General features: G+C 40.5%; 6 protein-coding genes across 6 annotated transcripts in view; 5 read left to right on the plus strand and 1 right to left on the minus strand.

Moving 5' to 3' along the window:
- Window positions 1–600: 600 nt before the first annotated feature.
- On the plus strand, window positions 601–3,098 carry LOC104807555 (UPF0496 protein At2g18630-like). Its single transcript, XM_019201804.1, is given in 4 exon segments — window positions 601–1,066; window positions 1,504–2,206; window positions 2,209–2,641; window positions 2,749–3,098. Coding segments are annotated over 3 exon segments (1,146 nt in total). The 5' UTR covers window positions 601–1,066; window positions 1,504–1,512; the 3' UTR covers window positions 2,768–3,098.
- A 609-nt stretch (window positions 3,099–3,707) lies between these two features.
- On the plus strand, window positions 3,708–4,752 carry LOC104807556 (geranylgeranyl pyrophosphate synthase, chloroplastic/chromoplastic-like). The gene has a single exon (XM_010532885.2). It carries the CDS (start codon window positions 3,717–3,719, stop codon window positions 4,680–4,682), a length of 966 nt encoding a protein of 321 aa, XP_010531187.1. The 5' UTR covers window positions 3,708–3,716; the 3' UTR covers window positions 4,683–4,752.
- Window positions 4,753–7,140: 2,388 nt separating this feature from the next.
- On the plus strand, window positions 7,141–9,566 carry LOC104807557 (calcium uniporter protein 2, mitochondrial-like). The gene is made up of 2 exons (XM_010532886.1): window positions 7,141–7,811; window positions 8,753–9,566. Exons 1-2 carry the CDS (start codon window positions 7,233–7,235, stop codon window positions 9,218–9,220), a joined length of 1,047 nt encoding a protein of 348 aa, XP_010531188.1. The 5' UTR covers window positions 7,141–7,232; the 3' UTR covers window positions 9,221–9,566.
- A 628-nt stretch (window positions 9,567–10,194) lies between these two features.
- Window positions 10,195–11,660, plus strand: LOC104807558 (elongation of fatty acids protein 3-like). The gene has a single exon (XM_010532887.2). It carries the CDS (start codon window positions 10,272–10,274, stop codon window positions 11,448–11,450), a length of 1,179 nt encoding a protein of 392 aa, XP_010531189.1. The 5' UTR covers window positions 10,195–10,271; the 3' UTR covers window positions 11,451–11,660.
- Window positions 11,661–13,322: 1,662 nt separating this feature from the next.
- Window positions 13,323–14,797, plus strand: LOC104807559 (E3 ubiquitin-protein ligase RNF185-like). The gene is made up of 2 exons (XM_010532888.1): window positions 13,323–13,499; window positions 13,891–14,797. The coding sequence occupies exon 2, from the start codon at window positions 13,927–13,929 to the stop codon at window positions 14,623–14,625; it is 699 nt and encodes a 232-aa protein (XP_010531190.1). The 5' UTR covers window positions 13,323–13,499; window positions 13,891–13,926; the 3' UTR covers window positions 14,626–14,797.
- A 79-nt stretch (window positions 14,798–14,876) lies between these two features.
- Window positions 14,877–15,063, minus strand: part of LOC104807851 (probable vacuolar amino acid transporter YPQ2) — a 1,461-nt gene continuing 1,274 nt past the window's right edge. The window contains exon 7 of the mRNA XM_010533278.2: window positions 14,877–15,007. Coding sequence (XP_010531580.1) covers window positions 14,900–15,007 — 108 coding nt within the window. The 3' untranslated portion in view covers window positions 14,877–14,899. The remainder of the gene's footprint in view (window positions 15,008–15,063) is intronic.

A 15,063-nucleotide genomic window follows, 5' to 3' on the forward strand; every position in this document is an offset into this window, starting at 1 on the left:
GACCACTGACGACCTCTTTCGCCACGAATGTGGCTCGCTACGGACTGGCTTGTTAGACCCGTTTTTTTATGAGTTCAAAATATTTAAACCCGACTCGCAAAAATATGGACTGGTTCATGAACCAGTCTACGAGACGCAGCTCATTTTACATCCCTATATATATCCATAAGAGATGAGCGAGACCTAATGTTTGGAAAAAAAAAACAGTTAATTTTAAAAGTTCGGACTCCATACAAAAAGCTCTGAAAAAATCTTAGCAATATCACAGATATTATTTTATTAATAATAAAAGAAAAATCTTTTATCTACACGACATTTTCAGGTTCTTTCATTGATAGCGTCATAATGTAATTTTTTTTATTTAAATCATTACTTGTGTAAATGATAAATATATTTGATTGGAGCGAGTTTTTTTTTAAGGCTATTACATTATAATGTATAAAACTTTCCATATATTAATATATAAGTATAGTCACGTGCACAACACAACGTGTTGGGAGAACTTGGGAAGCCCAAGATCTGTTTGGAATTAAAGGTGTATTATATGCTCTAAAAGAAATGTCTTCCTTCTCACTCCAAATCTTCGACCAATATTTTTGTCTCTGTTCACACCGGAAATAAATAAGAAGAAAGTATATACTCTCTCTCTCTCTCTCTCTCTCTCTCTCTCTCTCTTCTTCTTCATTTTCTTTCCCATTTTTCTCTCCACCCAAACAAGTTCTGGGGCTGTAGGCTTCCACTTCTTCCACACCCTGTGTGTGGAAACCGCGTGGAAATGATCATCCTTTGTGGATAAATGTTCCTCAGATCTCTCTTCCTTTCCCTTTGCAATCTGATTTTCCCTCACTTTCCCTCTCATTTTCCTGTCTCCCAAGCGTACAAGCTACTTCTCCTTCACAAACACTGAAATTAGCCCTAATCACGATTCTTCTCCTTTGCTCGTAAATCTCCTGTCTTCTCTTGTTTCTGATCATTTTCAGCCTTTGACCGTTTCGATTTCGTCCTGATTCTTTAGACTTCTCTCTGATTGTCGACGTTACAATTAGCAGCACCTCCGAACTTGCAGGTACTGCTCGTAGTTCTCGAAATTTCGTTCTACATTTGCAAATTCCATGTTTGGATGTGTTGCATTAGCGATGTTGAGCCTAAAGTTCCCGCCTTTCCTCTTCAACATTGGTCGAAGAGTCGATACATGATTTAGGTTGATGGGGTTAGATTCAGCTGAAATTCGGTCGCTTTAAGCTTTAATTCAGACACCCATTTCGAGTTTTTTGCTTATCACAGTAGTTTTCTAGTTTCGATTTCTAGTTCTGTAAGGTTCTCCCGCATCTGTTTGTCGTTTTCTTTGTTCTTACAAAGTAGATATTGATGTTCAGATGGCCTCCGGAGTTCAATTTCTCTGGAAATTGAGCTAACGCCTTTTATGATTCACCATAGATTTCATTCTTGTTGCTGATGTTAGAAAATCTCTTAATAGGTGACGCATTTGATCAATTTATCTAGAAAAAAAACATGATGGGTGGAAAATCCAGCAAGAAGAAGAACAGGGAAGAAGATTCCCCACAAACGCCAGTGCAGATCAATATAAAATCCGAGTACACCGAGCATCTGAGCTCGTATGAAACGGCTTGTAGTCAAGACCCCGAGTTACAGTCCTTTGACTCGGCACTTCAAGAACGCACGAACCGAGTCATCAACAAGCTAGCAGCGGGAGTGGAGGTCAGATCCCTGTCGTTTGACTCTCTCAGAGAGGTTACACAATGTCTGCTCGAGATGAACCAAGATGTCGTCAAGGTTATCTTGCAAGGCAAAGAAGACATATGGAACAACCAGGAGTTGTTTTCTCTGGTGAACTTGTATTTCGAGAGCAGTGCCAAGACGATGGATTTCTGTTCTGCCCTCGAGAATTGCCTGAAACGTGCGAGGAGGAGCCAGGTGATTATTCAGTTTGCCGTTAAACAGTTTGAGGAAGAAGATGGTGAGAACAAGAAATATGTGAAGACACTAGAGGATTTGAAGAGATTTAAAGAAGAGGGCCAGCCCTTCACGGAAGAGTTCTTTGTTCTTTTCGATTTGGTTTACAGACAGCAGGTTTCAATGCTGGAGGAACTCCATAAACAGAAGAGAAAACTCGATAAGAGACTAAAGATGATCAAAACATGGAGAAGGGTATCGAACGTGGTGTTTGTTACGTGCTTTGTCTCTGTCTTGCGGCGCCGCCAGTCGTGGCAGCGATAGCCGGTGCATTGGCTGTTCCAGTAGGTTCTGTCGGGAAATGGTGCAACTTTCTTTGGAAGAAGTACGAGAAAGTTGTTCGTGGGCAGAAGGAGATCATCACATCGATCAAAATAGGGACATATATAGCGGTGAAGGACATGGAGAATATCCGTGTCCTAGTGCATAAACTGGAAGTCGAGATTGAGTCTTTCTTGAAGAAAGCCGAGTTTGCTGTAAACGAAGAAGAGGTGGTGAAACTTGCAATAGACGAGATAAAGAAGAAGCTAGATGTATTTACAGAAACCATCGAGGAACTCGGTCACCAGGCATCAAAGTACTGCAGCGATGTCACAAAGGCGAGGACCGTGATTCTTCAGAGGATAATCAAATATCCAACAAGATCGGCGGGCGAAGAATCTACCTGGTAAGAACCCTTTTACTCTGATGACTAGTAGTATGGATGGATGAAACATGATCATCTGGTTCTATAATGGTTTCTGATTGGTGTCGTTGGACTCTGGTTGTGACCAGGACGGACATGATGTCTTGAAGATGTTGGTTTCAAGCTATATGCCTCAGACACGCCATGGAAGGCTCTTCTTTTTTTCTCGTCCTTTGGCTCATCTTTGATAAACTGCTAAGGGATCTAGAGTTTACTAAAAGGAGAGGCTTTTGTAATAGTTAGTAAGACTAGTCCTACATATATATATATGTGTCTGTGGGTGAGACCAGATGCCTTGGGTTGGTATTTACGGTCTTGCCATCCCACTCCTCTTTTATGCACTTTTGTTACTTTTAAGAAAGAGCCGTCTTAATAGTGATTGCCCGTCGACGGATGGATTGTATTTTTACATTTTATCATGTTTGATTTTCAACTAAAATTATACTTATATATCTGTATATAATATATATATATATATGGTATATATAGAGGATGTAACGTCCATGGAACATGAGAACTGCGCCTTGCAGCTAAGATTCTTGCGCGATTACCGAAGCAATGGATTTACATTTAAGACTATCCTCTCTGAAGCAACGGAAGCATGATGACGCACTTTAAATTTGAACGAGAAATAATAATAGTAATAATAATTAAAATCGAGTTACTCGCTAAGCACAGATGTCATCGTCCGTTGACCTGACGGCTTACATATAAAACTCCACTCAAACATGAAGCCCACAACAAGAAGAACAACTACAATGGAAGCTCAAACCTTGATCTTGTCTCTCGTCTTCTCTTTCTTCATCTCTCTCGCGTTCTTGTTCGGAAGAAGCATCAATCGCAAACGCTACCTTCCATTTCTGCGTCTGCGTCTGATCCGCCGCGGGTCGTTCACGGACAGGGCAGACAAGCACGGCTTCTTCGACTCCGACACGGACTTCGATCTCAAGTCGTACATAACCCAAAAGGCTGAATCCTTCGACAAGTCCCTCGACGAGGCCGTGCCTCTCGTGGAGACGCTCAAGATCCACGCGGCAATGCAAGAAGAACAACTACAATGGAAGCTCAAACCTTGATCTTGTCTCTCGTCTTCTCTTTCTTCATCTCTCTCGCGTTCTTGTTCGGAAGAAGCATCAATCGCAAACGCTACCTTCCATTTCTGCGTCTGCGTCTGATCCGCCGCGGGTCGTTCACGGACAGGGCAGACAAGCACGGCTTCTTCGACTCCGACACGGACTTCGATCTCAAGTCGTACATAACCCAAAAGGCTGAATCCTTCGACAAGTCCCTCGACGAGGCCGTGCCTCTCGGGGAGCCGCTCAAGATCCACGAGGCAATGCGTTACGCTATCCTCGCCGGCGGCGAAAGGGTTCCGCCGGTGCTCTGCCTCGCCGCCTGCGAGCTCGTGGGTGGCGACATCTCCGCCGCGATTCCGGCGGCTTGCGCGGTGGAGATGATCCATACGACCTCCCTCATAAAGGATGACCTCCTCGGCAACGACGACCTCTGCCGCGGCAAGCCGGCGATCCACAAAGTCTACGGAGAGAGCGTCGCCATTTTAGCCAGCGGCGCGCTCTTCTCCTTGGCCTTCGAGCACATAACGGCGGAGACGCCGGATACGGTGGCTCCGGAGAGAATTGTCAGCGCGGCGAGGGAGCTTGCGAAGCCCATCAACGCACACAAGGCGGCGGCGTTAATGGAAGCAGCGGCGGTCGTGGGGGCGATAGTGGGCGGTGGATCCGATGAAAAGATCGAGAAAGTTCGAAACTTTGGGAGGTGTGTCGGGTCGTTGATTGAAGGGGCGGACGATGTGACGAGGTCGTCGGAGAAATGGGGGGAAATCGCGGGAAAAGATCTGGTCGCCGACAAGCTGACGAATCCGAAAGTGATGGGTCTGAAGAAGACGAAGGAATCAGCCGAGAAAGTGAAGAGAGAAGCGCGGGAACATCTTCAAGGGTTTGATTCGGACAAGGTGGCTCCTTTGTTGGCTCTGGCTGATTACATCGCCACTAGACATAACTGAAGTGCCTAAATTGCAATTAATGTGACCCTTTTCTGATCTCAATGTATTTGGACTCAATATAATTTCGAATTGAATAGAATCAAATTTTAAAAATAACTGTCAATAAAAACTACAATACTTTAACAAATAAACTCAAAAATAAAAATAGATATGAGTATAAATTTTAAAAAGTCTTAAAATCCAAAAAAAAGGGTCAAACGGAACTCAAACCGAAACCACGTAGATAAATTAAAGTCTTAGTTTCAGATAGAAAATATTTTTATAAAATTAATTATTATAATCTACATTATTTATATATATAGTAAAAGAATCTTCATTTCATCTGCAACCGTCAATTAGTGTATCATCATGACATCATTCATACGCTAGTGATGATCTTTTGGATATATAAACTCAACAATTATATGGATGGATTATATTCCTTGGGCCCACTTAATCCCTCTAAATCCGGAATCAATTTTGAATCACCATTTTCCAAATATATATATATATATATCAATATATACTCGTCGCCTTTTCGTTCGGCCGATTTATCCCATCGGGAATTTTGCTTTCCAATTTTCGTTAGCTTGTTTATTACTGTATTGGGTAATCACGTATATGGATGAGGGATCTTACTTTTATCTCATTCCCTCTATAAAAAAAATAAGTGAAATAAATAAATTAATGGTGTATAATTAATGGCTAATTGTATCCGTCCCTTGTGGAATATGCGTGTCTCGTGGCATCGGCGCAAGCAGCGTGGAACTCCAGGATGCTGTCTTTGTTCTTGTCCGATATTCTCAAAGCTATCTTTGCATATTGAAATTGCCGATTTGAATATGCAACATAATTCCTTCGTTTTAAAAAATTAGCAATCTCTTGGTTTTGATTTTACAAAAAGACGAACGATTAAAATGCTAATATGGAAAAAAAAATATTTGAATACAAAATTAGCTTTTGCCCAATTAACTAATTTTGTAATGTTAATTATGAGTACATGTTAGAGTATGTTTTTCATTACAAAAAAAAAGCAAGATTGTTTGGAAGAGGTAGAAAATCATCTTATTAGATATCGCGATATCTCACTTGAGAAAAATAAATGATAACACATTATAATTTAATTACGTTATTAAATTAAAACTTTGAAATCTTCAAAGCCATGGAATAAAGATCTGGATAGAGATTGAGAGAGATGACAACACTTTGTTTGCATACGTCACTCTCGGCCTCTAATCCCTAATGCTTATTAAGAGAATTGAAACGTCGAAAATATTTAATTTCAAATTTTATAAAATATTTGTTAGAATTTATTTTCGTTTATTATTTCGCTTGAGAGGATATTATTATGAAGAGCAAATATAGATAATGGCATAACAAATTTCAAAACATTAGAAAAAGGCGTTATGCAATTAGAAATTATGGGTAAAATCTCATTCAATGTATATATAATCAATTAGTCATTTTTCGCATGCTCACATTAAGCGTGCTAAGACGGCCAAAAAAAAAACATGACCTAAGCATCTGTATAATTAATTAATCGTTGTTTGTATCCATCAATCAATTTCAATTTAATTGGGCCCGAGACCATGTTGGCCTTTTGCCACGTGTCATGTATTAACTGGCTGAATTCAGCAATAGGGAAATACCACTGCCTCCCACACATTTGGGGCGTCTCGAACCTTCAAATTAACTTTTTTTAATTAATAGATTATTTTGAATTAAAATCTAAACTAATTTTGAAGATCGAAAACTAATTATATAATTTGAATTATATAATTTTTTTTCCAAATTTAAGATTCAAATTAGAGGCAAAACAAATATTTTAGATCTCGTTTTATGATTTGAACTATTTAAATTGAAATATAAAGTTAAAATTGTAACGAAGAAAAAGTACAAAGGTTTTAAGAAATTTTAACTTATTTTTCTAAAATAGCTTATTTTTATATGCAAATTCAGATTATTTTTAAAACATTACGTTTATCAACCAATAATTATCCTTTGATTTTATCTAAACTTAATATTGCGAATCCGTAATTAAGTAAAAAGCAATAAATAAGTGAAACAGATAATATGTGGCGACACGTTCGCGTAAACGTAAACAGACTTTTCCTAATTCCCGTTTCTTTGCTGAGTTGGCGGCGTAATCAAATTTGGCTGTGAGATTACCTTTTAAAACAACAAAATACCATAATAAATATATTTAGATTAACATAAACTAAATAAACGTATTCGTTATGATATGATCGGACGGCCCTGGATGTGCCGCACTCCTTCCCAATACATATCCAAACCACGTGTACGCTCGTCAGCTGCCATAATCTCCGAATTTCTCGCGGAATATTCGGGAAACAACGGACACAGTTGAATTTATCGCGAACGCATCGAGATATCGTTCCAGGATTTTTTACGTTTATCGTCTCCTATGGGCTACCTATATAAGACATTTTCCCTTTTGTTCATTCGTCGCAGCTCGACATCTCTTTTTTTTTCTCTCTATAATATTGGTATTATTTTTATTTTTTATTGTTGGTTTTTCTCTCTTCAAATTTTCTCGGAAAATATTTGGCAATGGCGATGAGGAAGCCCCTGACGCAGCAGCGTCTCTTCAACATCTCGAAGATGGCGTCGCAAAGCCTCATGAACTGCCGTATATCGTCGTCTTCGTTGGCCGTGAGGACCCGGATTCCGAAAGATCCCGGCGAATCCGATATTGTTCCGGAGCCAGGAGATAGCGGCGTTATCCGGAGGTTTCTGCATCAGAGTTCCATGATTCGGCCGGATATCCTGAAGACGCCGATGGGAGGGAATCTGATTGAGAAGCTCCGGGAGATGGATTTGCTGGGGGAACGGATGCGTTTAGAAGGACTTGCTCAGCCGGTGAAATCTGCCGCGGCAGTTTCCGAGGAGATGACGGCGGCGGGGCTGACGGTGGAGGACGCCAGGAAGTTTCTGAGAGCGGCGCAGATCGAGGCCGTGAAATCGAGGCTGAGAGAGACCGGGAGGAGCTGGATTCCGTACGCGGAGTTCGTCCGCGTCTGTGGAGAAGCATGTTCCGACTCCGATCAAGGATCGCAGATCGCGAAGATCCTGGACGATTCCGGAAACGTCATCGTTCTGGGAAAATCGGTCTGCCTCAGGCCTGATCAGGTAGTTTGTTCGTTTCCCTGACCTTTTACCATCTCAAATCTTCTTCTGCAATTTGGTTCAATCTCTCTGTGTTCTCTGAATCTGCAGCTGTTTGCCACAGATTAATACATTAGTTTATACCGAACGCGTATAACCTTGAGTTGAGAGAGATGAAACTCTCTGGAAAACCTAGGTTACCAAAAGTTTTTCTTTCATTCGATTATGATTTGAAAGCTACCGAAAACTGATACGGTTTTTTACGGGTGTATTTCTTTCTTGTGCTTCCGATTCAACAGGAGATTGAAACCTCTGTAACCAGAGACCTGTAGGAGATTCTCCCAGTTTGAGGTGGTGATAAGGAGGATCGGTTTCTACGAATACGAAGACCACAACTTTTTTGCACCATTTTTAACCCCCTCAAAACCTTGGGTTGGAAAGGCTTATGGGTCATCTCAAAGCCTTTCCATCTCTGGATGATTTGATCTCGATACCCAGATGAAAGTTTTGCAATAAGTGAGAATGAGAGCTTGACAAATGATGGGTCATATGATGGTCTGAAACTAACAGCGTGTTAGGAATGGAAAAATATCAAAGAGGATTTTTTGGGTTTGGGTTTAGGCAGAGGAGTAGTTGTTCTCTGTATTTGGTTCCTTGACAGTAGCAGAATTCGTAAGCTTCATTGAGGAAATAGGCTTATCAAGGATTTGGATTTGGGGTAGAGGTTGTCCTGTTCGTTTTAAGTTAGGAGCTCCCGATTCAGTTTCTTTCTTTTCTTCTCTTTTCTTTTTTCTGAATCCGGTTGATGGGGATTGAATCAATTCATTGACCAGAATCATTGTTAATATAGCTGTGTTCTGTGTGTTTGAGTGCTAACTCTGTCCAAAGTAAAGCCTGGAAGAGATGGTCCGAGTCTTGTTTTACCCAGAAGTTTTTGTTTTTTTCTTTGCTCTGTGTCTGAACAGGTCACGAAATCAATTGAAGGCCTACTTCCTCTTCCGCACGTTCACAACCCGAACGACCCCAGAAGGAAAGAGCTCGATGAGCTTGAAGCAAAGAAAGCCGTGATCGACAAGAAAGCAGGTGCCATGGTCCAGAGAGAGCTCTGGGCTGGTCTTGGTTACTTGATCCTCCAGACCGCTGGGTTCATGAGGCTCACCTTTTGGGAACTCTCGTGGGACGTGATGGAACCCATCTGCTTCTACGTCACGTCCGTTTACTTCATGGCCGGTTACGCCTTCTTCCTCCGGACATCGAAAGAGCCATCTTTCGAAGGGTTTTACCAGAGCCGGTTCGAAGCCAAACAGAGGAAACTGATGAACCGTCATGAGTTCGATGTCGGCAGGTACGAGGAGCTGAAGAAGCTGTTTCACCCCAAGGCTTCATCTTCTGCTGCCCCTCAGATTGCCGGTGTTCTCCCCAATCAATTTTGATTTACTCCATATGATCTGATCGAAACCATTACAATGGTTGTCTGATTATCCTGACCGGAGCTTATCCTCTCTACCCCCCAAGCAAAAAAAAAAATGAATAGTTATAGGTGAAATTTAATTTCAATATCTTTGATATTATAATAACGTTTTGTTCGAGTAGGTGCGGCTACAGAGACATCCCGGAAGAGTATGTTCTTATTTCCATTTCTCTTTTTATCTGTTGTGTTTTTTTTTTCCGTGACTGCGCATGTGACCGATCCAATACGTTGTGATCGCTCATCAATCACGGTTTATTTGTAACACAAAATTAATAAAAAAAACTGATAAATGATCAGTATTAACCATATATACGTAATCTATAATCGGACAAATATTTGAGTAGGGAAATTTTATTACGGGGCCATGGTACATGACTATAACCATTTTGCGTTTAGGGATATGTTACATGGAGATAGCATGCAAAACACATGGGTGAAAAGGTTCTTGCCATCTTTGAGTTTCATAATTCCACGACGACTTTAGATTACTATTAATGAAATGTTGGTTTTGGCAGGTGAGACTCACGAGAGAAGATGACACTAGTTGAAACGTGTGAAACTTTGTATTAGTATATAGCATTGGACCGACTTTTAATATTTTGTAGACCATATCGGTACGCCAAACAAATAAATTCGTGACCCCGCGAGGAGATTGCAAAATAATGGCGGATTACCACGTTTATGTCGGAAAATACCGTTGATACACGTGAATCTGTCGTAAAAAATAATATGGGTAATCAATTAATTTACCAAAAAAATAATATGGGTAATGTATTTTTATATAATTTTATAATAATCTTCGTATTGATCGCCCGGCGCGCGTTCCCATAAGGAAGACGCTAACCTAACCCTCTTTTTCGTCCACAAGTTTATTCTTTTATAATTTCCCACTTGATTTTTTTATTCATATTTTTTAAGAAAAAAAAGGAGGATAAAAAAAACTTTTTTTTAAAATCAAATTGACTGCAATCTCATCGAATCCTTTGAGTCCATCATATTCCGGAACGGGAACAATGATCAACTTTGGTTGGCCCTTCAAACATCATCAATGTAATTCATTTCCACCACTCTTTGAATGGTTAAATTCGGACGTACGTCGACATCTTCATCACCCGTACGACATACCCAGTATACGTGTGACCAATGACGTTACGCCACGTAGTTCGCTCTCGTGGCCAACTTCCTCGGTTCATTTCGTAACAAATTATTACGGGTCCAAACCAAAAAACAACAGCAACAGGACACAACATAAAAAGGGCACACTCGAGAAACCAAGCAGAGCCACACACCACCGTCGGATCAATATTCACCGGTCAACAATGTCAACGGCTCTCAGCGCGTTGACCTACTACCTCTCCGAGCACCCATATATCGTTGGCTTCCGGTGGAGCCACGCCCAATCATTCGGCGCCACGTGGTCGTTCCTCTTCTCCTCCATCTCCGTCTACGTCGCTCTCTCCTCCACCCTTCACCTCCTCCTCCGCTTCCGCCGTCGCCATGTCCCCCTTGGCCACATCCCTGACCTCCACAGCCTCCTCATGTCCCTCATTTCCGCCGCCATCTTCGCCGGGACCCTAATATCCTCCGCCGCGGAGATCCGAGACACTCGGTGGCTCTGGCGCCGTAGCAAAACCTCCACGCCTCTCCAGTGGCTCCTCTGCTTCCCACTCGGGACTCGCCCTTCAGGTCGCGTCTTCTTCTGGTCCTACGCTTTTTACCTCACCCGCTTCCTCCACATGCTCCGTACGATATTCACCGTCCTCCGTCGCCGGAAATTGGGTTTCTTCCGGTTGTTCTGCAACTCCGCCGCCACGTTCATGGCGTTCCTATGGCTCGAGTTCTCTCAGTCGTACCAGATCCTGGCGATCCTGTCGGCAACGCTGGTATACGCGGTGGTGTACGGGTACCGGTTCTGGAACGGGTTCGGGTTACCAGGTTCCGGTTTTCTCCCGACATTCGTGGTGAACTGTCAGATGGTGTTAGTGAGCTGCAATCTGGTGTCACACGCGGGTGTTCTAACGGTGCACCTCCTCAAAGGAGGATGTAACGGGATCGGCGCGTGGGTTTTAAACTCCGTATTGAACGGTGCGATCTTGTTCCTGTTTCTAAACTTTTACGTGAAGATGCACTCTCAGCCGCAACGGAACGTCGAGACATGCGAGAGGGAGAAACACGTGTGGCGAGATAACTAAGCTGCATGAATGTTACAGAATCTTTTCTAAGTACGGTTCGTGAAGTTTGTGTAGGGTGGTCGATGAAAATGTTCATAGTCCTTTTTTTGAGTTAGATATTAAATGTGTAGCAGTTTAGATTTTTTCTTTTTTTTTTTATGGTTACAGTTGTAATTAATATCATGAATCGGTAAAGAGATTCACAAGGCCTGCCACTATTGTTAACAATAATTTTTTTGTTTGAACTATATATTTACATTAGAATACAATTATTTATACCAATGGTTTATATTGTATATAGAAAATTAAATTAAAAAATTTATGAAGTTGAAAATTTAATTTTAATATTTTTTAAATAAAAAGTAAAATTTTATGAATTAAAATTTGCATAATGAACCCGCAAATGTTTGAGATACTATGTATGATAAATATCACTCAATAAAAAATTGTGATCAAAGTGGGCAGAAATTTGACAAAGTGTATAAAAATTTGTATGTTCGTTGTAACGTATAAAAATCAGATTCCTGGTAATAAACATTTATCATTAGGGCTGGGCGTTTCGGTTCGGTTCTTCGGAACCGGACCGAACCGAACCGTTAAATCGGTATTTTTCCCGATCCGAAACCGCTGTTATTTCCTGAACGGTACCATTTTTAGAGAACCGAACCGAACCGAACTTTAAAAATCCCGAAAACCGAATATTTTTAAAAGAAATCTATCATTTTTTAATAAAACCAAAAACTGAACCGAATCGATACCGAAACCGAACCGAACCGAATACAATAAAAAACACTATTGGTACCTATTTTTGTAAAACCGAAAGAATCAAACCGATCTATTCTATCCCGAACCTGAACCGTTTCCCGAAACACCGACCCCTATTTATCATGATACCGACAATCCATTCAACAAGGGCTTTTCGTATAAAAATCTGATTTCTAGTAATAAAGATGAATCGCAATACCTGAAATACGTAAGATGTTTTTTTTAATACGTATGATGTTACAGGTATCAAAAACTCAAATCATAACATTGAGAATGTATTATGTAAATATTCAAAACTCTTTGAGTGTATAATTAATGAGAATGATGGGTTTCAACAAGTCGTGGTGTATAGTATCATCCGATGTGACGGAAGTCCAATCACGATACATACTAATATTTTCTTTGCATCATCAGTTGATTTGTAATAATAATAATAATAATAATAATAATAATAATAATAATAATAATAATAATAATAATAATAATAATAATAATAATAATAATAATAATAATAATAATAATAATAATAATAATAATAATAATCGGGTGGTCAGGGCGGAGGTGTTAGATTTATTTGTCAACATGCGTGGTCGGTCCTTTGACGTGTGTATAATGCTACACGCTTACGTCAATGATCAAATTCCAAAAGCCACATTCCAATTAATTCATTTTCTGTTCGTAGCTCGTTTTCTTATACTTTATCGACTGTATGTATATATTAATTATATGAATATATAACGTTATCTTTCTTTTTTATTTCCATATATAAATGTTGAATAGCGTTGTCAGATATGGGTGTTATAGTAGCAGTTATTTGACATGAAACTTTGTATCCTTCCTTTCTCCTGCTGCATGCACTTCAAATTTTGTCGTGTATATATATATATATATATATATATATATATAATATGATGTGTAATAAATGTTTGACCATTATCATGAATTAAAAATTTTAAAAAATAAATTGGTACTGCGATATTTAAAAGCCCACAATCTTGGGCTTTTTATGGGCTAGCGTCCATTTTAAAATCTAATGGCTTAAAAGCCCATGGTTTTTTTAATTCTTTTAGAAGAAATTTAATTGTGCTTAAAGGAAAATCTGATTATATTAGAACAGAAAGTGAGAAATGTCAGAACAGCCTGGAACTTTCCTCCGCATTGAAGGTTCCACCTTTTTTTTTTTTTTTCAACAGTCCGGTTCTTTGATTTCTTCCATTGGTGCCGTCGAATTTTCTAAGTTTTAGGGTTCTTCCTGCGATTTTTTCCGGTTCTAGCGGCGTTCGGTCAATCGGTTTCGCGGAAGAGGTAGGCAATTGTTCGTCTCTCTGTTTTTTCTAATCTTTCGATCTAGATTTTAGGCCTATTTAATGCTCTGCACTACTTTTTTTTTAAAAAAAAAATCCAGCGATTAAATTGTTGATTATCTATCAGAAGATCTTTGGGTTTTCGTTGTCGATTAGCGTGTAATTTTGGTGTGCCGTGGGGTCAAGAACGTGGGATTCTAGATTTTTAGGGTTCTGCCTACTTTCTGATGCGACTCGCTCGATACCCTAATTTGGGAATTTGGTTGATATCATCCTGGGTTTAGGGTTTGTAGATTTGTAGGCGCTGAATCAGGCTGCACTTTTAAGTATCGAATTACCAATCGTCACGTTGTGGGAGTTTACAACTTCTGGATTGTTTGTCTGATTTGCAGGGATTTTGAAATTGAGATTCACATAAGAGAAAGAGGATGGTGAATGGGGAGTCCACAAGCATGCCTTCGGAGAGCGCGTCTTGTTCGAACAATAACACAAACGACCAGGGAGACTTCGAATGTAACATCTGCTTCGAATTAGCTCAAGACCCGATTGTCACTCTCTGTGGCCACCTCTTCTGCTGGCCTTGTCTCTACCGTTGGCTTCACCACCATTCGCATTCACAAGAATGCCCGGTTTGCAAAGCTCTTGTCCAAGAGGATAAGCTCGTACCCCTCTACGGGAGAGGTAAAAACCAGTCCGACCCGAGATCGAAATCATACCCGGGCATGCAAATTCCTAACAGACCGGCCGGTCAAAGACCTGAAACTGCTGCTGCTGCTCCTCAACAAGAACCGAATAGCTTTTTCAGTTATGGGTTTGGCTCGATGGGCGGGTTCATGCCCATGGCAACTACCAGGATTGGGAACTTTACTATGGGGATTGGTGGGTTGTGGCCATCTCTGTTCAACTTCCAGTTCCATGGGTTTCCTGATGCCACCGTCTATGGCTCAACCTCGGGTTACCCATATGGCGGCTTCCACCAGGGTTTACGTGGTGGTGTGGGCATTCATGGTCATGGATATCCGAACAATCACCCAATGGCTCGTGGAGGACACCAAGCGGATGCAGCCCTGAAGAATCTCTTCATAATAATTGGTATCTGCGTGATAATGGCATTGGTTTTCTGGTAAACAAATTTGTCATTCGTCGTTCCAGATCAGGTATGGTGAATTTTCAGCTTTTCGATTTGAGTGAGTTGTGCCTGTAAATGTGTTTAATAGTTGAGTTAGCAGATGTTTTTACTCCTTCGACAGAAGAATCTCGATCTAAAAGGTGTTATGGAACACTTTTTTCTTTCTGGTTTCTGTATTTGTCTCATGTCTTCCGAGAAGATTAATTGTAATACATAGATTACATAAGGTGATGCTATCTGGAATGGGTAGTTGGGGCAAAATTCGAAGAGACTCATGACACAAAGCCTTTGGTTGCGTCCGCATTGTCTCCGTAGTTGTCTTCTTCGTGTGTATGGTTCTTGTTCATGAAGGAGCTGTAGTAGATATACTGCAATATGATCTGTTGTGATTTCGGGTGAATATTGCATCAAAGGTTCTATTTTCAAGATTCCTGCT

This window comes from Tarenaya hassleriana, unplaced genomic scaffold (genome assembly GCF_000463585.1).
Source record: "Tarenaya hassleriana unplaced genomic scaffold, ASM46358v1 Cleome13, whole genome shotgun sequence".
NCBI classification, from domain to species: Eukaryota; Viridiplantae; Streptophyta; class Magnoliopsida; order Brassicales; family Cleomaceae; genus Tarenaya; species Tarenaya hassleriana.